We start from the raw sequence: 23,641 nt of genomic DNA, 5'->3' as shown, positions 1-23,641 counted from the left end.
CACAAAGATTCACCGGAAGAAGAGAATAATAATCATAATCATAATTTTAATTTTCCAATAAATTTTATATTATTATTAAATTAAACCTTCTTTCATATATATACTAAAAGCTACTATTTCTGTGTGTTTTTCTATAAATTTCTACTATTTTAAGTTTGGTAATACTAGAAATAAAAAACTATTCTCAAAAATTATAATCAAATTCTTTAAAACGATTCAATTGAACACAGGAATTCAATTATTTTCAAATATTTTAATAAAATTGTTCGAAAGAAATCAATTACTTTAAATTCAATTTTAATTGAATTTTTCTTGAAATAATTCAATTATTCTTTTATATTTTAAGAAAATCCTTCCCACACTGAAAAAAAAATTCTTGTTTTGAGAGGAAAATTCCTCTTGCAAAAATCCTCTTAAATCTAGAATATTACTCTTAATCGAAGAGTATTTTCCTCTTATTTTAAGAGGATTATTGTTAAGTGGAGAATAATCCTCTTAAAATAAGAGGATTATTTTTGAGCCATATACAAGAGGAAAATATGCATTGAAATAAGAGGAATCCGCTTAAAACAAGAATATTTTTTTAATTGAATTTAATTTTTTTTTAATTGAATTGTTGCAACAATTCAATTATTTATATAAACTAGCGCTTCGTCGACAGCTCCGCGGTCGACTTCTTTGGTTCCTTCCTTTTTCTATGCCAATTGTTCTTTTTATTTAATTTTAAATTGTTTATTGTGACTCATTTAAAATTACCTATTTTTTATTTACACTACCGTCCGTGAGTATCAGGACGCCCCTTTTTTCATAAGTGGAAAAATGCTTAAAACGTCGAAAATAAGAATGACAAAAATTTTTCGTATTTTTTTCCTGAAAGCTAATGAAATTATGAAAAGACTGACACCTGATCGAAAAATTTTCTTTGACTATTCTGTTAGATACAGAGAAAATACTGGATTTTGCATGCTTTTCGTAATTTCCTAATTTCTCGAAAACTAATTAACTTTTATTAGCGCTCTTGGCCTTGTTTTATCTAAATTATTAACTGGTATTGTGAAATAAATTTTTCCAAAAAAATTTGAAACCGTAAAAGTAGGATTAAAAAAATTCAAAAAATTATCATGAATATTAAAGTGTCAAAAAGGTCAATGTAAAATATGTTCATTTAATAGATATACTAAAAAAATTAGTGAGCTATCTGCTTCTCACTCGGAAATGAAAAAGGAAATACGATCTACGAACAGCCTTTTGAAATCTAGTATCAATAGACTCGATGCTTACGATAATCGTTTTCGTTCTATAGAAGAGAGTACATTACGCTATGACAATTTTCAAAGAGCTAAGAATTATTATTCTTAATTATTATTCTTTTCAACCTGGAGGACTCGGACTCTATCAACAACATGCTAATTCACTCGATTTTTTGAATATTCTCTGAAGTGGGGCTGAATATTCCTGACTTGGCTTTTGAGGATGCTTTTCGACTTGGAAAAAAGAAGGGCAACCGTCCTGTGATTATTAAGTTTATTGCTAGTCGTTGGGTAAAAACGGTTTTTTCCAAAGTTAGAGATAATGCCAAAATGTTGAAATTCGACAATATTGAATAGCAACAAAGTAGCGGCGAGTCATCTTCTATACTTTTTAACAATTCAGCAGAGGGCCGAATCTTTTTCTGGAACATCCATGGAATTAACCATTTGTGCGATATCAGGGATGTTATCAACAAGCTTGTAAATTTAAAAATTCTATATTTTTAATAACAATTTTATAAACAATTTCAATTATTTATGTGTTCTACCCCTCCAATTGCAATGAAACTCATAGGAAGTGTACTCAGTAGTCTCTTCTTGAAGAGTTTTTAATAAGTTTTTTTTAAATGAAAGTTTATAATATTGCGCACCTATCAGATCAAATCTGATATCTTAACTTAAAAAAATATGAATGCTACACATTTGTTAACTTATTTTTAGTAAATATTTTTTCTCCTTTGTTCATATATATTGTTAAATAAAAAAATTTTTTAACAGTTTTCAAAATTCTGCCGCCACAAATCGGTGCTCAATCTTATAAATTTTCATTTAAAAAAAAATTATTAAAAACAAATAATATTTGTAACCTCTAGACTGAATTTTTCATGACAATCTACTTGTTCCCACAGTGGAATTGGCGCGCGGTTTTAATAAAAATTTCTTTATGTACATTGCAAAGTAAAAATACCAAAAATTTTTTTTTGTCTTCAAGAAGAGACTACTGAGTACACTTCCTATGAGTTTTATTGCAATTGGAGGGGTAGAACACATAAATAATTGAAATTGTTTATAAAATTGTTATTAAAAATTTGAAATTTTTAAATTTACCATCTTGCAAATATTTTCTTTTAAAAAAGTGAACAATTTTGTCTAATCAGTGTAAATTTCATTAATTTATTGTAAACGGCTTTTGAGTTATTAATTTTTTTTAAATTTTGTATTATTTTGTTAATGCAAAAACAGTATCGAAAATTTAAAATTTCAAAAAACGGTTAAAAGTGTTTTTTTGTTTTGTTCTGAACTACCGATTTTCATAAAAGTTTTAACATTTTAGAAAATCAATAAAAAATTTTTAACACACTTGAGCTGGTCTGACCCAAATTCAAACGGTGCAAGTGTAATCGACCTTGTCTGGTGCTCTTCCACGGCCCTTCCTCTTATTCAGAACCTACATGTACTCCATTTAGCTACTTCCTCTGATCATTTTCCTTTAAGTTTAAATCTCTCATTTTCATGTTCTTATTCAGACAGCATTAGTCCCGGTAGATTGTTTTTTAATAAAAATAAAGCAGATTCTTTTTTCTTAAACATGGCATATAGAGAAGAGGTGGCTAGTTTGGATTGTGACATAGATGATCTTAATTCAATTTTTGTTTCTACGGTCCGGGAAGTCGCAATGGGTTTGAATATGTCTACTTATCAATTGAAGAAAAAATGTTTAAAAAAAAAACCTTGGTTGGATGCTGAATGCCGTCTTGCTAAGAAACGAGTTTCAGAAGCGTTAAAAAATTGCAGAAGATCTAAATTTTCGATTTTTTCGGAAAACAGTTATTATAAAAAAATATGTACTTGAAAACCGTTAAATTAAAAAAAAATGTTTGATTCTAACCGATTTGCAGCAATAAATAATGTAAATCAGCAGCTCAATTTTGGAAAATTGTCAACGCAACCCGTCCCCGTGCATCTCATCTGAATAACATTAATTCTAAAACTTGGTTCGATTATCTGAAAAACTGCTACCCTCTGACCCCTAATGTTTCGAATAACATTTTTAATGTACTTCCTCAATCGGTTATTAAACTTGATGGATGTATAGCAGTTGATGAGATTGTTAAAAGTATTTCTAACTGTAAGAATGGGAAGGCCCCGGGATTGGATGGTATTAACTTTGATTTTTATAAACACTTACCCCAAAATTGGATTTTATTTTTAAATAGCTATTTTAACATAATTTTATCTTCTGAAAAAGTTCCAATAGATTGGGGTTGTCTTTTTACCTTCATGCTCTACAAAAAAGGCGACACCTCGAACCCGGAGAATTACAGACCGATCACGTTGATGAACTGTATTGCTAAAATATTTACCCAGATCATCTGTGATCGGCTTGTCTCATGGGCCGACAAATTGTGTCTCATTCCTGAGTCACAATCTGGTTTCAGGAGGGGCAGGAGCTGTCTAGACAATTTATTTATCTTCAATTATTCAAATTCATCTGAATGCCTCGTGTACTGTTGTTTATTATTTCTTTTATTTAATTCTGACATGGAGGAATATTTCATAAAGCGTGGTTGTAAAGGAATTTCTATTAATAACTCATCTGAAATACTTATGTTAGGTTACGCGGATGATTATATTCTTCTCGCCGATTCGACAATAGAACTTTCTAATAAATTGAATGCCTTGTATGATTACTGTGAGTTGAATAAACTGTCTGTAAACGTTGACAAAAATAAAACTGTAATCTTTACTAAATCCGGTAATTCGAAAGCAAAGAACTTTAGATCATTTAAATTTAGGGACAGTCGTATCGAGGTGGTGAATGAATATGTTTACCTCGGTGTTTCTTTTCACAACTCTACCTCATTTGCGTCTGCTTCCAGAAAATCTATCAGTGCAGCAAATACCGCGGTGGGATCTGTTTTGAAATTGATCTATACTGTCGGGGCTAATTCCTGGAAGTCTAATACTTAACTTTTCCAGAGTCTTGCATTGAGTATTTTGTTTTATGGATGCCAGATTTGGGGTCTGCAGTTTTTGGATGGCATTGAAAGAGTTCAACTTACTTTCTTAAAAAGTTTTTGAGCCTTCCTCTTTGTACTCCAAACTACGCAGTAAGGTTGGAAACGGGAAGCACACACCTTGCTAATAATGTTTTTAAATATATCATAGCCTGGATAAATAAAATTTCTACAATGGATTCTTTTCGGTACCCCAGGATATGTTTTGAAAAGTTATTATTATTATCTAAAAGTAACCCAAATTACAATCTAAACTGGTTAATCCAACTAAAATCAGTTCTTTTTGAGCCTTGTAGTCTTTTGGATCAATGGGACGCTATGACTCCTGGGTCATTTGGTCTCGATGGTGTTCATATACTTAAAAAGCTTTCGAAAATTTTACTAAGAATCGGGATTTGGACTGCGTTTTAGTAAATCTAAGAGTTTGGAAATTTATTGTTATCTTCCTTTTTATCAAAACTCTCAGAACTATTTACATTTAGATATGCCTTTATATTTCAAAAGAATTTTCGCTCAATGTAGGCTTTTGAACCATCATTCTTGTAGAATATATTTTAATAAAAAGAAATTCATTTTCAGCCTCGATGCGATTTGCGCCTCCTGTAGGCTGGATACTGAACATTTTCTTCATATTGTGAAGAAATGTATAAATATTGAGGTACTTTTAACGGAGAAAAATGTATTAAACTGTGTTTTTTTCTTTGACTTTCAACCTAAGATTGTTTGTTTTTTAACCTGTTGCGGAATTGTTTTTGAGCTAAAAAAAATTATTATATTTTGAAATTAAATTAAAAAAACCGCTGCCAAGTTGTATATTTTTTTGTATAATTTTGGTGCTCATTTCATGAACACTTTACTTCCTCATAAAGATAAAAATAATAGAAATATATGAATAACTTTTTATAAATATGGTAAAAGTGATTGAATCTTGGGTCAATCAATGTATTTTTAAATACTCTACAATATAGTTATAATAGTTTAATAGTTAAACAAAAATTTTCAAACAAAAAAGTTGAGAAAATGTCATTTTCCACAATTTTTGGTTTTTAAAATACCAATAAATTCGAAATTTATTATCGAATTAGGTTCAAAAATAGGTCAATCGAAGCGTTTTTTGAAGCTCTACAAGTCGGTAACGATAATTTTAAGATTACTTCTACATTTTTCAACAGAATTTTCAAAAAAGTCTTATTTTCCAAAATTTTTGATTTTAATAACTCCGGTTAATATGGGCGAAAAATGTTCAATTAGGGCTCAAAAGATGCGTCTAAAAAAACTCTACAAAATTATGGAAAAACATTTATAGGTGTACTAACATTTTTTTAAAGTTATGGGCAAAAAACGTTTTTTTGCAAAATTAAAAATCCAAAAAAAAGTTTAGTTAAACTTTATTAATCTATCTCAAAGTACTCTCATTTTATGTCCGCAGGTGAGATCTACAATTTAAAAAAAAATTTAACCCAAAAGCTCTTCATGATTTCGAGATATTTATGAAAATGTGATGTTTACACACACACATACGGAATGACATTTTTTAAAAATGTCATTTTTGAACTCCTGAGGTCAAATAACATAAAGATATGTCAAAAAATCGAACTCGAAAAATTTCGGTATTACAATACTTCCTCTATGAGGAAGTAATAATTAATTGAATTAATTCTCCATAGTAAAGTTTTTATTCTTTTGGAAAATTTAATTAAAATGGTAGATGTTGAATATCATTGAATTAAGTTCTGTAAGGTAATGTTATATATTAGTCATGTACACCATATACTTTACTATAAAAAACATTACACTGAATAACATGACCTTATGACTTTTTAAGTTTTTTAAAAAGAAATTATTTTCTTTTTAAATCTGAAATAGAAAAAATTGAATTGCTAATAGGTTTTAAACTGATACAATATTCTTTCTATCTAGTAATTTATTATACATTAAATAATAAATTATACCTATAAAATTTTAAATAAAGCCCCTTTTTATTATATTTACAAAAATACAGTTAAATTAAATTTCCTTTATATTATTCGTAAGAGCAAAAAATGTACATAAGATTTTCAGATGTTTGGATTATGACATTCAAAATATTGTTCAACGTGTTCCGATTTTCTTTCGTCAATATCATTTCCGCCTTTTTTTTCTTGTGAGGAAACAGTTTGTTCATATTTTCGCTAAAATGGTTTAAACAAATATATATTATTAAATAAATGTTATCGAATCTATTTATTTTAACGAACCGATATAAATTAAAATAGTTTTTATCAAACAAGCATAAAATGTCGCTTCTACATATCAGGTAATGGAAAATAAAGGCCGTCATTTTTTCTAATACAAAAAAAATATTAATGGTAAAATAATACATTTTTGCCCATGAGTAAATTTGCTCCATATATCTTTTATATTAAGTTTTTAAAAAGGGAACATTTATGTGTAATTTTCCCTCTAGGGAAATTGACAAGATATTTTTAAATAAACTTAAAAAAAGACTAACTTATTTGGATTTTACTAAAGTTAATGTGAAGAAAACAATAATTTAATTCGTGTTAATTTTAATAAAAGTGAAATGTATTTAGAAATATTTGGATGTTTTAGAATTAAAATGGAATCATCTCTTGTGTGTAATAATTCGAATTTTTCAAAGTAATGAAGCACTTAGTTGAAGGTAAGTTTATTCTAAAATATTTAAAACAATAATAAAATTTGTATAAATTAGAGATGAAATACTATCAATCTATCCAAGTCAGGTTAAAATAAAAACACTCCGTTTTAACGTTTCGACGATACAATCGTCCTTTTCAGAAAATAATTTATAATTAATTAATTACGCATTATAGAAATTATAGTTTAGAATTTTTCAAATATTTTTTTCAATTAAGAATTTATTCATTTCTGACCTGCAGATGAAGGGTTATATCTCCTATAATTATTAATATATAATTAATAAATTAAGGGGTAGTTCACAAAGAACGTTACTTTTAAGGGTGGGGGGTCAAGTTGTGCGTAGTTTGTAAATGACCACCAAGTAATTTAATTTAAAAAAAGGGTTAGAAAACAAAAAATATTTAATTTTAAATTTAATTACAATGAAAGTGGATAAAATCCAGTCATCATTTCTCGCTTCTAAAATATTTATTTTGTAGAGGAGAGCAGGGCAAAAAGGGGTACCTTTTTGTAATTGGCTGTTTACAAGAAACCAAACGAATAAATCGATTCCACTAACCATCAGAATTATTCTTTGTACTCTTAACGGTGTTCAACGGTCTCTGAAATTTCTAGATTACATTCGACAAACCGCTATCACCCAACAAATACGGCACTGCCTGGTTTAAATGACGTGAAATTCGTAAACAATCATTTTCGAACGAGTTTTTCTCTGCACACAAGCACTTTTTGCAAAATCTGAATCCGAACCATTGACACAAATCTTCTTAATTACCTAAATCCAAAATATTTTTTTAATCCTTGAAGAAACGCGGTTGCAAAATGGGAAAGGCCAGAGTAACGTAATGCGAATCATTTTGACAGCTGATCCTTTACGCTCCCTGCATGCTTCTGCCCTCTAATGGCAAATGGTTGGAACAAACGTCTTGTCGCCTGTCATTACATTACTTTTGTGGCTTTTGCATTTCCCATTTTGCAACCGCGTTTTTGCATGGATTAAAAAAATATTTTGGATTTAGGTAATTAAAAACATTTGTGTTAATTGTATGTTGTCAGATTTTGCAAAAAGTGCTTGTGTGCAGAGAAAAACTCGTTCGAAAATGATTGTTTACCAATTTCACGTCATTTAAACCAGGCAGTACCGTTTTTGTAGGGCGAAAAGTGTAGGTCGCTCATAACCTACAAATTTCAGAGACCATCAAACGCTCTTAAGGCGCTAGCACAGCTCCTACTGGCTGCCTGCCTGCAGGTTGTCATGGTAACACATAACAGTAAGAGAGTCAGAAAATTCAAATTAAATGTTTTTTCTCTCTCACTCTCATTGCGCCTGCCTGCGTAGGCAGGCAGGCAGCAGAGATGAGAGTGTACCTTTAGGTTTGAGAAAAATTTTGATATTAGCAGAGAAAAAAATAATTTTTGAAATTACTTATATCGAATTTTTTTGAGAAGATGCTAAACGTGGAATAGTTTTTCAAAAATTGTTAAATTCTTGTGATACGAGATTATAAATAGAAACAAGAAGTAGGATTATTTATTATTATGAAAACAAGTAAAATTTATTACAATTTAACAAAAAAACATAGATAATGAAAAATATCGATAGTAAAACATCGATATTATAAATACCTCGAAACAAAAATATAGATTCTTCTGTGGAAAGTTTTGAAATGTGCCTAATATAATGTTTTTAAATAGGTTCAATGAAACGGCTTAGCACCCGACATGGCCCAATACACAGGTATACCTCATTTAGTCCCACACTGCATATTACAACAAAATGTAATGTTTCCCAGTTATTATAAACAATTTCACAATCAATCCTATTGAAAATTACTCAACAATAAGTGCTGAAAAAGATCCCATACTTGCGAAATTAAATAGATTATCCCTAAAAGATTTGTAATCATTTGAATTTCGAAAAACATTCATATCTTTTTTGCTTAAAACTTTGAAGTTGTATAACTTTCAGAAAAATTTTTTTTTTATATAGTGTCTTCATAATTAATAACATTTTTTATCAATTTAAATGATGTATATCGAAGATAAAGAAATTAAAAGCACCCACCATGGAAAAACAGGGGTACCTCATTTGACCCGCTTACCCCATTTTGCCCTACTTTTCCCTAAATATTTACTTGGATTCACAGAAAATGAGATGATTTCAATGACAATAAATTGAATCTTGAGAGAACATAAGATTTTTTAAATATAAGAAGTAGATGGAAAGTTCGAAAAAGAGGGTAAATATTTTAAGTTCCAGTTTTCATTTAGTTCTTTTTATTTATCAAATAAATGTAATTGTCATTTTGTAAAAATTAATACCTTGTCTATAGGCATCAGTTGAAAACTTTCAGAGTCAAATTCTTCGTCAGAAGAAACACAGATGGGTTCATTTAATTGATTTTTAACAACTATTCTTGGTGATTTTTGAAGTGTTAAGAATTTACGTTTTCGTCGTCGAGGTTCAAGACTAACATTATTAAATTCAGGCTAAAAAATTCAAAAAAGATTTGATAAACTATTACGGATATACTACCGAAAGCAACATAGCTCCGATTTCTTTGGAACTTGGTATACTTACGTAATGTTGTGCCCTGATTACGAAAATCATAGTGAAAATTAGCGAATAAGTCATCTTTATGGTAAAAACCATAAAAAACACCATAAAAATATTGTTTTTTGCTCCTTTTATCTTGCATTTTTATGTAGAACGGGAGTCAAAGTCAACTTTCTAGTTTGTACTAGAAGGTACTTTGAACACAGAACCAATGCACCTTACAACAAAAAAAGAAATACCCGTTTTTTTCAGATGCCTCTTAACAAGACAACTCGGAGTATTTCTTTTTTTTTTGTAAGAGAAAAGGAGCGAAAAACAAACAAATTCGACCAATTTTGAAAGAATTCCGCCATCTTAGATCCGCCATTTTGAATTTCGAAAAACTTATGTCATTTTCGTAATCAGCGACCCCAGAAACCTTAGGGTACCAAGTTTCATAAAAATCTATTCAAAATTTTGTCAACACACTTTTGGCCCAAACAGTGGAAATCTCGTTGACAGCCAAGGGGTTAGGTTCCCGGAAATAAATAATTTGTTTATTTTTAAAAAGAGAGAAAAGCATTGTTTTACTTAAAAACCAAAATAAAAATTAGGAAGAAATACTGAAGTTTTCATTATTTTTGAAGAATAAATAATAAATATTTTCACTTACATCACTATCTAAGCCTATCTCCTGTGTGACACCATCTCCTCTAATCGATTCCTTTTTTTGGACAAAAAGAAGTCTATCTTTAAGTGATGTCAAGGTTGGTGTAATTTTCATTACATTTTCATTGAAAAAATGTTTACTTTCTTTTATTTCATTAAACTTTTTTGTTGTCTTGTTGACCCAAGACACTAAAACCTGTTAGAAGTTATATTCCTTTATTATGTTTTACTATATAAAATAAAAGCGAACCTTTTGAAACCAAAAGAAATTGTCTACAAGTTAAGAAAATTAAATAATTTTCCGAATTTAATTCAATAATTAAAACTCTTATCAAGCGTAAAAAAAATATATCACACACGTTTAAATTAGATAAGTGTACAAATTATGGCGCGGATTTTGTTCAGCCTCCTTTAAAATAGTAAATTCGAGAATTGTGATAAAAGAAGTAAATTTATGACTTATTAAATTAAAAGTCCGCGTCATTTACACAATAAAACATTAATAAAAACTTTATAAAAATTAATTATTTAAACAAATTAAAGCAATAAAAGATAAACAAAGTTGCCATAATTGAAGCACCCGCTACAATTTGCACACTCACTCAATATAAACAAATTTTAAATTCGAATTATAATTTAAAATCCAAAATTATTTTTAAAGATAATTTCATTTTAATAAATTTTAAAAGGATGTTTTGAAATTAAAAAAATTAATTTTTTTTTAAATAAGCACAAATTTCTAATCACAAATGTAAATAAAAAAATAACATTGAAGAAGGTAAAACAATAATTTTAATGAAGTAATAAAAGATAAAAGAAACAAAATATTTAAGTCTTAAAAAAATATATAGCTACTTTCTGCCAGTTTTCAAATTCCCTATTATTGTCTGACATTTTGTTCAGTACTTCAGAAATGTTGGCCCATTCTTGATTGTATAAATCTCTTGTAAAAGATTGTGTAAATTTCATCGTTAATAAAATAGGATTATCTTCAACGCATTCTAGTAAGTGCAATAGTTGCCTGTAATAAATTTTTCTTACTCTCCCGGTTTTACATTTTTCACCATTAGACAATTCTTCACTCACTAAAAATAATATATATTGTTTTTTAAATTTGAATTATTTTTATTTTAATAAAAGAAAAATGGATTATTTGTTAAATTGCTTACTTGTTAAAGTAAATATTTCAAATCGAGAAAAAATTTTAATTTGAGATGTCTAACAAATTAAACATTTTCTGTGTCATATGATACGCACCCATGTATAAACTAATAGTTTGTTTGAAAGAGTAACATATTTAAATTATTTTTAAAACTTAAACAAAGACAATTTTTTACCTTTACACAATTCAATACTTTTTTAACATTGAAGGATATAAGAAATTCTTAACATTGAAAGCAAGAAAAAAATTACAAAAATATAAATCTTCTTTTATAACTAAGAATTATTTATTTATACAGTTAAAGTAACTTTTTATTAACACAACTTGACTTTTAATTATTTTAAATTTGCGTCCAAAGTTTCCATAGCAACATATCAAGGTATATAGAGTAATTTCAATATGCTCTTTCTCCAATAGGATCCCAAAAGTCTGCGTAATGTTGATTCCACACTTACCCAGTCGCTCCGCTTTCCGTGGCGCTTTGCGTGAGATAGAAAAAGATAGAGATTCCGCCACGGAAAAGCGGAGCGACTGGGTAAGTGTGGATTCCCCATAATAGCAACCGTAGCAACGCAGAGTTTTAAGAACATAATATTGGAGAAAGGCCTTTAAGAATCTACCATGCGTCAAAGGCCTTCAAAAGTCATGCGCAGAAAATCTTTTCTTTTAACCTTAAAATTGAAATGTGCTTTTCCGCGATCACGTGCTATTGTTCTACGCTAATGTGGCACTGTGATCATGAAACATTTGTTTACAAAATGTTTCTCTTATATATTAATGTGTTTGAGAAAATTCACAGTATTAATACATTAATTAAATAATAATTGTAATTATTATTATGACTGGAACTATGTATAGATAGAATAATTGTTCTTTTACTTTAGGTTGTTATTTCTTATTGTTTTAATATACTGTAGTGTTTATAAAGATTTTATACTCTTTTTATGAAATGAATTTTCTTTTCGATTGATTTAATGAACTATAATTTACAAATTTTAGAAAATCAAATAACAATGTTTCTCAAAGTTATTATAAATGTTTGTCTTTCTCTATTTAAATAGAAAAAAAAATATACTTAATATACTCTCTCTCTCTCTTTTGATAGAAGAATATGGAAAGAAACAAAAAACTGTCACTTTATGAAACTTCAGTTTCATAAAGTGACAGTTTTTTACTATTACTACTTATTTTCATCAGTGCACAGTCATAACAAATTTTCTATTTTTCCACGTTGCCAGATTTTTACTTAAACCAGTAAGTAATAAAAGTAATTTACAAATGTTATTGTTACAAACCAGAATTTATTTATTAAATTAAATATCGAGCTTTTGAGATGGCTCTAAAATTCTATTTGGGGAGGCACCAAGCTGCCGAATTCCGTGGGGAAATCGTTTAAATTGTGGATCCGTTTTCCACTTTTAAAAGTTACCACTGCTTCTAAAGATGTGTTTGTTTGAGGAGTAAAGGTAAATAAAGAGAAAATTAATTAAGGAAATTAAAGAGGTTTATTTGTGTGGTGAAAGAAAATTTAGAACGATACATCTACTTACTCTACCGGCGACAGTGGTGTCACAATCAGCTGCCGTCGGGCGAAACAAACTTCTGTTGGTGTTGGCACACAACACGATTTTTTTTTCTTTAGTCTTTTGTTCAAGTAAATAAATTTGAACTTTAGCGTTTTCTTTAGTATTAAAAAAAAACTAAAAAAAAATTATTTTAAAACAACAATTTTTTTTTTTTATCAAAGCCGTTGTATCGGAACGGCGCAGGCGCCACACGCACGGGCTGGCCGGTTTTCACATAAACAAAAATCTGCTATAATTAATTTAATAATGACAGCCGATTTTCATCCGACACAATTCTCGATGGACTCCGTCGGTTAGAAGAATTTAATTTAATTTTTCGTCCGCCTTTCGCGTTATACTTAAAAAGTTTTACACGGGGGTCCGACTCGCAGACGGGCTAAGTCGCGGCGTTCTTGTTTCTCGCAACACTTGCCAAGCTGAAGCCAGGAGAGGTGTTGCTCGAGAGAAGCAAGAAGTAGTACTGCATTAATTAAAAGATTTTGACTAGCCTCTAGTCCTTGTTTTACCTCCAGAGTGGGACAATTTTGCAGACGAGGAAATTTTAATTTTTAGGAGTAGGAAGGAATTCGCGGCCCATTGGACGCTGCAATTTTCGCTGACTCTAGCATGCATAGACAGCCTCGTGTGAACGGAAACGACTGTCATTTGATATTTTTCTGAAAATAACTCCCTATAATTAATGAAAATTAATTTCATCATTTTATTAAATACAACAATTCCCAATTGTGATGGCTGCTTAAATTAATTTACAGCCATACAACTGTGTGAATTGCTAATTAAATTGGTGGAGTTGTTTAGTTGTATGTTATTTCCGATCACAAGTTGATTGATTATTGATGCGTAAAATCAACCAATTGTAGTGGTTGAGCACCCCTGTTGTAGGGTCAAGCTGTCAAAACGCACGTGCGTTTGTTATTATATTGCGGCGTAGCTTGTGGGCCTGAGGGAAAAGGGGAGGGTTTTTATCAGAGGAAAACAGCGAGTAGAGGCGAGCACGGAGCATGTGTTGGTGTGCGCGGCTGTGAGTTCGTATGTCGTTGTGAATTCTATAACGAACGGAGTCCGCGAGAGCATCGGTGTATACTATAAGCCGAGAAATCCATGCATGTGTGCGCTATTATAATCCTTCAACCACATGTGCACGTATTTGCGACAGATATTATTTTGGTTTTTATTTCCTCTTTCCCTTTTTTTTTTCTTTTTAGATGCATATTTTGTAGTGCAACATTACCGCAACATTCCATACTTTTGATGTTGCTACAATGTTGGTTATTGCCATTTTGGCTTCGCAACATTGCCGCAACGTTCCATAATTTTGATGTTGCTACAATGTTGGTTATTGCCATTTTGGCTTCGCAACATTGCCGCAACATTCCATAATTTTGATGTTGCTACAATGTTAGTTATTGCCATTTTGGCTTCGCAACATTGCCGCAACATTCCATAATTTTGATGTTGCTACAATGTTGGTTATTGCCATTTTGGCTTCGCAACATTGCCGCAACATTCCATAATTTTGATGTTTATCTCCTTAATTTTAACTCTGTAATGTATAGAATAAAATTTTTTTTTTTTTTGAAACAAAATTAGGAATTTTAATTTTATATTTTATAATTTCATTTAGTGCCGGTTGAAGGCTACGAACGTAGACTTTCAACGCTGACAAAGCTCGGCTTATCAGGGTGTCATGTTTCCAACTTCAAGGCTTGCTACTTGGTGGCAAGTCCTAAACTGGAGAGAATTTCTTTAGAATACAATTTGACGTTGTTGCCATAATTATTTTTTTTTTTTAACGTGTAACAGTTATTTTATTAGAAAAAGGAAAAACTTTTAATTTTGTTTTGTAATTTTGCTAAATTTTAACGTTAATTTTTATTTCAGTGAGTGACGAAGATGTTGATACCAAAACCGGTAAGAAGAGTAGAGTTGGAAGAATCAAATATAAACAACAGGTTTATTTACTTTCCTGTATAGAAGAGAACCCAATTTTACTAACGAAGCAATTCACTCGAGCATTTTCTAAAGTTCTTTACAATCAGGAGTGGGCCAAACTGACAGAAAACTTGAACAAAATGTCTGATAACAACAGGGAATCTGAAAAATGGCAGAGAGTAAATACAAATTAAAAAAATTTAACTTCTTTCTTTTTAACAGTTTTACTTAATTAGTAAGTTAGTAGTTTAGTTTTTACTTATAATTATTAATTTTTACTTATTTCTTCAAAAAAATAGTTTAGAATAATTTAAGACTATAAAAACAATTGAGAATAGATATTTCGTACATTTACAGCTTATTTTTTATATTTTTTAAATTTCAAATTGTATTTTAAAAGGTTTTAGGATCTTGGGTAAGCAAGGTGAAGAATAAGGTTGCTGAATTAAAGAAAATCAAAAAATCCACCGGAAAAGGGAATCTACTGAAAACTTGCACAACACTGACAGATTTGGAGGAACGTCTGTACGCCCTTAAAGGGAGAACATCTGTTGAAGGAGATGGAGAAACAGGGGAGATAGGCTTTGAAAGTGACGTAAGTAGACATGTTAAATTATGAAACATTTTATATTCCCAAAATATTGTCTTTAACATCCTTACGGTTTAACCCGTGCATTGATTTGATAATGATAGGGCTCGAACTAGGTCCGTCACTTCGCCTTACGTCCGTAAGTCATTTTTAAAAAAAAACGTCGGTTAAGTCCGCAATTTAATTAAAAAAGGACAAAAAGTTAATAAATTGTGTAATATAATTTTAAAAAATTATAAATGATTGCAGAATTTCAAATATTTTTTAAAGTAATACTCGCAAACATTTAATTATATTCATAAATTGTTTTTGTATATAATAAAACTCTTCTTATGAATTCAATTATTTTCACATAAAACTCATCGTAAAATTTCAATTGTTCTTAATACACTTTTAATCGACTTTCTTGAAAAATGTAAATTAAATTAAATTAAATTTGTCAAAAGAATTCAATTGTAATTAAAAATTTTGATAAAATTCTTCATAAAAATTAAATTTTAAGAAACATGCAATTATTTAATCAATTATTTATTTTTGTATTTAAATTATTGAATTCTAGTAGAATTTTCTAAAAAAAATTCATTTAAAAATTAATTTTAGTTAAAATTTTAGATAATAATTGAATATTAAATACAATAGAGCGTGAATTTTTAGAAATAATTGAATTGTGAAATTAATTTTTTTGAAAAAATTTAATTAAATTGTTTTTATTTTCTAATATATATGTAATTAAAGAATTTACGACTAATTGAAATTTCGTAAAATTGAATATTGTAAAGAAATAGAATTGAAAATTTGGAATGGAAAAAATTATAAAAGAACTTTTTCGAAAATGATAAAAAATAATTGATTTAAAGAAGAATATTAGTTAATAATTCTCGAAAATAATAAGTGAATTGAAATTATGAAAATGATTTGGAAGAAATTACAGTAACCAGGGTCGCCACAGTAAAGTCTGGAAAACAAAATGTTTGTCAGTAAAGTCAGGGAAATGATAGGAAAAAATTTTTATCAAGGAAATTAGGAAAATTGAGACTTTTTTTGACGTATTTTCAAAAATTGTGACTTTTTCGACTTTTCTTCCAAATATTGCAAAAAAATACCCTAATTTTTAGTAAAAAAGTGCAAGTTATTTTTATATTTACAATGCAAAAAATAACTATATAAACAAATCTTTCAAAAATTGTTTTTTAATTATTTTAACTTAATTCAATCTGTAATATATCAATAATAAATATCTTTTTGAATAGTAGAAATTTGATAAAATTTAATTGAAAATAATTAATTTATTTCAAGTATATATTTCCAATTTTTTAAAAATCAATTTTTGTAGAATTTTAATTGCAAATTTTGAAAATAATTGAAATAGAAAAAATTGTTATAAAAAATCTTTAAAGCTAAATTTAAAAATGAAAATAAATGAAAATTATTTTCTAATTTTTGAAAATTAAATATTTTCAGTATTTTCAATTACATATTTTCAAAACTTCAAATACATGAAAAAATGATATTTTAGAATTATTTTTAACATTTTAGAAAAAACAATCATGTTCAAAATTTTGAATTAGAATTCATCAAAAAATTAATTAGTTTTCTTAAATTATAGGTACTAAAATTCTTTCAAGAAATTTAATTATTTCCAAAAAATTAACATTAAAATATTTTTAAAAACTAATTATTAGAATTGTTTTATCACAATTTATAGTAATTCTTCAAAAATTTGATCAATTTTTTATATTTTTCAAAAATTTAATTATTTAAAAAAAAATTACATATTTTTAATTGTTTGAAAAATTTTCAAAGTTCAAAAACTATTATATTTCAAAAATTTTTCAAAATAACTCAAGAAAAAATTAAAGAGAGTTACAATTATATAAAATTTAGTTTTTGTATTTAAATAAATTAATTCTAGAAGAACTTTTCGAAAACTATTTAAATTAATTGATTCAGAAATGAAATTTAGTTGCAAATTCCCACACAGCACATGATATTTCCTGAATACTTCCTGAATATTTCACTGAAAGATTGAAATATTTCATTGCAAGATTCAGGAAATATTTCTGCAAACAGGAAAATGTCCGCTTATGTGGGAATATTGACGCGAAAGTTGAGAAAACATTTCATTGAAATATTTTGGAAATATTCAACTGAAATGATGCGCACTGGTCGAACTCAGTTTCTATGGCCTGTAGAGTTGCGCAGTAGTTTTTGGCTTACTATATCCTATGGGTTTTAAAATATTTCAGAAAATTCCTATTGATTTGAGGTGTTTAACAAATTTTTCCATTTTTTGAAATATTTTCACAATATTGCAGAATCTTTATGTGTAATATTGCAGGAATATTTCAATGAAATATTTTCTCAATTTTCGCGTCAATATTCCTACATAAGCGGACATTTTCCTGTTTGCAGAAATATTTCCTGAATCTTGCAATGAAATATTTCAATCTTTCAGTGAAATATTCAGGAAGTATTCAGGAAATATCATGTGCTGTGTGGGTTGTAGATCATGAATCGTGTAATGACAAACATTTATATTTTTTTATTAAAAAATATTTATTTAATTAAAATTCAATCCCGTATTATTATTTTCATTACTACAACCATTGTTTACATGATTCTTTGTTTTTTATTATTGTAGATTATGTAAATGCAATATTATAAATAAAAAACCAAACGGTCCGGTTAACCCCAGGGAGTGGGGCAAACCGGACCATTTGCAAATTTTTTTAAAGTTAACACAGCAACTAAACAATAAAAGATAAAGTATAGGTGTCTCTGGGAAAAAGTTGCGCAATTAAATGATCTTTCAAACCAGCCATCGAAAAATGAAATCGGTTGATTCGTTTAGTCACAAGAATCAAAAAACCGTTAGGGGGTCTGATTTGCCCCACTCTCCCCTACTCATTTTTTGTAAACTTTCATATTTTCCTGTAAAAATATTTTGTCAGGGAAAATAATTTTAATGTCAGTAAATATATATTAGAAAATAAAAACAATTCAATTAAATTTTTTTTAAAAAAATTCATTTCACAATTCAATTATTTCTAAAAATTCACGCTATATTGCATTTAATATTCAATTATTATCTAAAATTTTAACTGAAATTAATTTTTAAGAAAACGTCAAGGAAATTGATGAACTGAAATTTTTGTCCACCCTGCAGTAACAATATTCTTGTAATATAAAATAATGATTTTATTATGGTATCATATTTAAGTATTATAAAATTAGAAGAAATGATGTTTAAGTTACAAACAATTTTAATTTTTAATTTTAAGTAAAATGTTCTCTTATTTCTCGATTTCGTAGACTGAAGCTGTTGATTTCGATGATGAACCTAGGCCTAAAAAACGTAAAGTTCCAACACCACCACCATAAGAATCTAAGAATGAACACCGTCAACCGGTCTTGGAACCAAAAATAATAGATCTCAATAGTAGTTCTAACATACCGATAAATGTTTCTTCAGAAGAGGAATTTGACTTTGAAACTGTTCCACCGCCCAAAAAAAGGGTATTTATAGATCTATAGATTACAGATAACTGATAAATTCTTTTTAAGAGTTTTTATTACTTATTTTTCATTTAAACTAAATCACTTTATCAGAGTTGCCACAAGTCAGGGAATTCAGGGAAAAGTCAGGGAAATTAGAATTGGTCAGGGAAGTCAGCAATTTTTTTAAAAGTACTGAAAAAAATTAAATTTTTAGAATTTATAAGAAAATTATGAATTTTTGTGTCTTTTTTGTTTTAACTTAAATAAAAATTTGTTTTTTCATTCTCAGTCAGATTTCAATTATTTTCAATTTTTTTTAATGAAATTTAATTCAAATTATTTTAAAAACTTTTTGTTTAATTCTGAAAAATTCAACTATTTAAAAAAATTTGAATAAATTTCTTCACAAGCAATTAATTATTTTCATAAATAATAATATTTTTCTCCGAAATTCAATTATTTTTACAAATAAAATTCTTCAGGGGAATTCAATTTTAATAAAATTCGTTGCAAGAATTTAATTATTTTCATAAATAAGAAAACTTATCGCAGAATTTTAATTATTTTTTTACAATTTTAAATAAAATGACAGAAAATTGCATTTATTTTTACAATATTTTTTTTAAATTTGTCGAAAGAATTCAATTGTAATTAAAAATTTTGATAAAATTCTTCATAAAAATTAAATTTTAAGAAACATGCAATTATTGAATAAAATATTTATTTTTGTATTTAAATAATTAAATTCTCGGGAAATTTGCCTATAAAAATTGATTAAAAAATGAATTTTTCTTAAAATGTTAAATTATAATTGAATATTAAAAGCATTATAGCGTGAATTTTTAGAAATAATTGAATTTTGAAAAGAGTTAAAACTAAAATTTTTGAAAATTTGAATTTTTAGTTACAATATTCTTTTGATAAGAAATAATGATTTTATCACTCTGGCTCCGAGTCAAAGACTCGGAGTGCTCGATTTTATCATATTTTATAATAATATTCTTATAAGTTATTGAATTTGAGAATCTTAATTCCTATAGAAAAATAATAATAATTAAATATTTATTTAAAAAAATTCTTATTCTGGAAATCAGGGAAAAGTCAGAGAAATTTGTGGCAACCCTGTTTATTAACCTGTCAAATATTTAAATTTTACGTTCCTAATAATTTAAAAAGAATGTTAAATTAAAAATTTGAAAAGTAAATTATGTTTTTTAAAATTTGTTTCCAATAATCAATTTTATTCCATGTTTAGGAGCTCTCTGTGGAAGGTGCTGCCAACTTAAGGAAAACAGAAAATCAGAACCCTTCTGTATCTACAAATCCTAAGAAAACCAGAGGTGCTGTTTTATTACAGAAATTAAAAAATTCGTCTTCCTCTTCAGTATGTATATCATTTATTATTCATACTTTTTTCATAATCTACAGATTGTATACTATACATATTCTTAAATTTTTTTGTAGGATTTTTGCTTTTTTCATCCCCGTTTTTGACATGCTTAATTTGTTTTGATTTTTTGAAATGTCTTTCCAAAATATTAACAATTTTGTCATTGTACCATCCCTTTCTTTTTAAAATGAAGGTTTTGATTTTACAAAAATTACACTATAATTTATTTTATAGCAACAATATAGATAATGTGATATTCACTGAAAGTGGGAAAGATTTTACAAAATTTTTGAAATATTGAGTGTCTAGCAAAAATTCAAATTCGAATTCATTAATTGATGTTAAGAATAAATAAATTATCAAATTTTTGTAAATTCAAACTACACTGGAGCTTCACTTATTTTCACTAAGTCCAAACAAACTGAAAGGCAAAGTCGCACTTATTTTCACTCTGAAACGTAACATTCGAGTTGATTTGATTGGTGGATTCTTTTACATCAACCAATGAGAACGCACGGAGAACCTTTTAACTGAAAATAAGTGAGACTGGAAATGGTGAAAATAAGTGCGACTGTAAATAAGTGAGACTGAAAATAAGTGAAGCTCCAGTGTATCACATTTTAATACGAGATTACACAACAATTTTTTCTTTATAATTTTTTGCACTAAATTATTATTATTACAATTACTGCATAAATATTATATAATAATATTAACTAACTATATTATTAGTAACCAAAATATGCCTAATATATTTTATTTTACCTTTAATTATAACTTTTCTGAAGTAGTATTTAATTCCTGTTTATTCTTTTTTAGCTTCAAGATGAAAAGATTTTGGAGTTTCGAAAAATGCACGAAGAAGCAATGACAGTCCAAACGGAAATCAGAGATACATTAAATAATATTTTAAACGTCATAATTCAAACGTCCGAAAACCTTTTGAATTCATTAAATTCTCCAGAATCTCCAGAATAATCGAATACGATATTTTTTAATGAGAACCATTTTCTTCTTTACTGTTGTGATACTAATTCTTACAATTCAATCTATTTTCGCAATTTTGTTTCAAATTTAAATTTTTCAATTATAAAAAGACAGTAGAATAGATTTATTTCAGCGTTGCCAACCTTGGCGATTTATCGCCCATCTGGCGATTTTTTTTGATTGGCTTCTTAAATTTTTAATTTGTCGATACGAGCCAAATTAACTCATTGTTAATGTTGTATTAATATAAAATAAATACAATTTTATATATTGTATTAATATAAAATTTGCAATAAAAATTTTTAAAAAACGAAAAATTTACTTTTACATTTTTTATAAACCTGCTTTTCTCCACTTACAATCTTTTCTTTTTTAAGCAGTTTTAACTTACTATATGTGGATGTCCCCATGAAAAGGATCCATTTTGTCGATTTTAGTTTTAAAGACAATCGCAATTTAGTAATTTTTGAAAAAAATCTTAATTTTTTTATTTTTATTATCAATCTACATGTTTTAATAAGTCACATCCTGCGGTTTATTTTTATTTATAGTTAATTTAAGTGTTTTATTTCATTGGTTTTTTCGAAAATAAAAAAAAGAACCTATTTTGTCGGTCCTTTGCAAAAGTACTCCGAATTTTCGAAATGGAGGAAAGGGAAAATTTAAATTCTCTTAATTTTTCATTTTTAAGGTGCCCTGGCGTGAAAACAATTCTAGTCCTAATAATTACCCAGATTTGGCTATAATTATTAGAAAAATTAAAATCTTTATTGAAATTCGTAACGGATACACAAACGAATTAAAAATTTTTTTTGTCAATTTAAAACATATTTTGACCTTAATTTTCTAAGGTTAAATGTTTGTAATCGCTATGATAGCGCAAAGCTTTGTAGACACAGAATTTAACTGTAAACAATTGATACTCGTAGCAATTTGACAACATATCCTTGCTACATCGCTATATAGTAGCACTAAATTTATTTTTAATGTAAGATGTAATGTAAGATTAAAATCTTACATTACTTTTAAAATAAAAATAATATTAGAATATTATCAGTCTAATTAGCATTAACAAATTAAAAATATGTGTTCTACTATTTCTCAATAGCAAAATGCACTATATAGCACTATATGGCGCTATGTTTCAAATGCTTGAACATAGCTTCTACAATTAGTTAGCACGGTGCTACTTAACGTTGTGCTTGACAGAATTCCTCTGCTGCTGCTGAAATGTTGTGCTTGATAAGGTATTTGGGATTAATGATTGGTGACATCGTTTCAGTAAATAATCCTTTTTGGAAACTGTATCTCTGTTTAAGAGAAATTTTTGGAGTTGTAACTTCTGCCACATTAGACAGAGGTCAAATACAAAATCTTAAAGAACTCATAAGGAAGCATAATATGTTATATTTTGAACTTTTTGGAAAATTGAAACCAAAAATGCATGTTATTAATGCCATGTTATTAAACGGACCAGCCGTTCATTACTCAGCAATGAAGTACGAGAGGAAAAACAAACAACTTAAAGAAATCGCAGTAGCTACTACGTCCAATATAAATTTACCATTGACAATTGCAATTAAACATCAGCTACAATTTTGTTATACAACAGAATTCTTTCCACCTATACAAAGTGATATAAAACTTGGACCTATTCATATCGCTAATGCACACAGCCTTTTAAAGAAATTACTTCCAAACATACCTGATGAAATACCTGTGACAACTTTAAAAAACGTTGATATACTTGGTAACGAATTCTCCGCTGGAACCGTATTTGCAAGCAGAATTTCTGAAGATGGTCCTCATTTTGGAATAATTAAAAAAAATTTCTACTACAAGAATGTTTACTTTGAAGCGGAGGAGCTTGAAACACTATGCTTTAATCGTCACTACCATGCTTATTACGTGCAGTATAATTCTAAGCTATCAAATATATTAATAAACGTAGACTTGATGCCAAAAACGTCACCTTGTTTTTAATCAAAAAAGGTATGAATGAATTCGTAGCGACGAGATATGATATATAAAATTGTACAAATGTTTACCTTACCTTTTTACATTTCAAATTTTCTATAAAAAATGTATTTCCTAACATGTCACGTTAAAAGGACCTTAACTGCTCTTGCCTTCGCTGCGCAGAGCGTCAAATATGATAATATTGTAATATTTTTTGTTTCTTGTAAGAAACAGGTTCTACTTAATCAAAGCTGCGTATGTACTGGATTCATAACTACAATTTTATCAATGAAGGATTTGATTTTCTTATAATAATTGCTTTGAAAGGGACTTTTTCGACACATTCAAATGTCTTTTAGTGCTGTTCACTTTAATGTGGTGATCCAAATTTTAAAAATTGTAAAA

General features: G+C 28.0%; 1 protein-coding gene across 2 annotated transcripts; it reads left to right on the top strand.

Moving 5' to 3' along the window:
• The first annotated feature begins 10,995 nt into the window (after positions 1 to 10,995).
• Positions 10,996 to 21,518, top strand: LOC122501832. Of its 2 annotated transcripts, XM_043611594.1 has the most exons (7): positions 10,996 to 11,137; positions 12,401 to 12,549; positions 14,763 to 14,992; positions 15,214 to 15,408; positions 18,715 to 18,918; positions 20,156 to 20,284; positions 21,110 to 21,518. In XM_043611594.1, coding segments are annotated over exons 2-5 (495 nt in total). In that variant the 5' UTR covers positions 10,996 to 11,137; positions 12,401 to 12,548; the 3' UTR covers positions 18,784 to 18,918; positions 20,156 to 20,284; positions 21,110 to 21,518. The 2 variants fall into 2 exon arrangements, with proteins under 2 accessions (XP_043467529.1, XP_043467530.1); XM_043611595.1 differs by lacking the exon at positions 12,401 to 12,549 and having other exon boundaries at positions 11,003 to 11,137.
• Positions 21,519 to 23,641: the final 2,123 nt, after the last annotated feature.

Source organism: Leptopilina heterotoma, unplaced genomic scaffold (assembly GCF_015476425.1).
Source record: "Leptopilina heterotoma isolate Lh14 unplaced genomic scaffold, ASM1547642v1 Lhet_217, whole genome shotgun sequence".
In the NCBI taxonomy this organism is placed as follows: Eukaryota; Metazoa; Arthropoda; class Insecta; order Hymenoptera; family Figitidae; genus Leptopilina; species Leptopilina heterotoma.
The sequence above is the reverse complement of the archived record's forward strand: the minus strand, read 5'-3'. Positions and strand labels throughout refer to the sequence as shown.

Excerpts from the sequence above, each read along its gene's own strand:
- LOC122501832 (XM_043611594.1), top strand. Across the intron at positions 14,993-15,213 it reads AATCTGAAAAATGGCAGAGA|GTTTTAGGATCTTGGGTAAG; the intron begins GTAAATACAAAT and ends GTATTTTAAAAG. Across the intron at positions 15,409-18,714 it reads AGATAGGCTTTGAAAGTGAC|ACTGAAGCTGTTGATTTCGA; the intron begins GTAAGTAGACAT and ends TCGATTTCGTAG.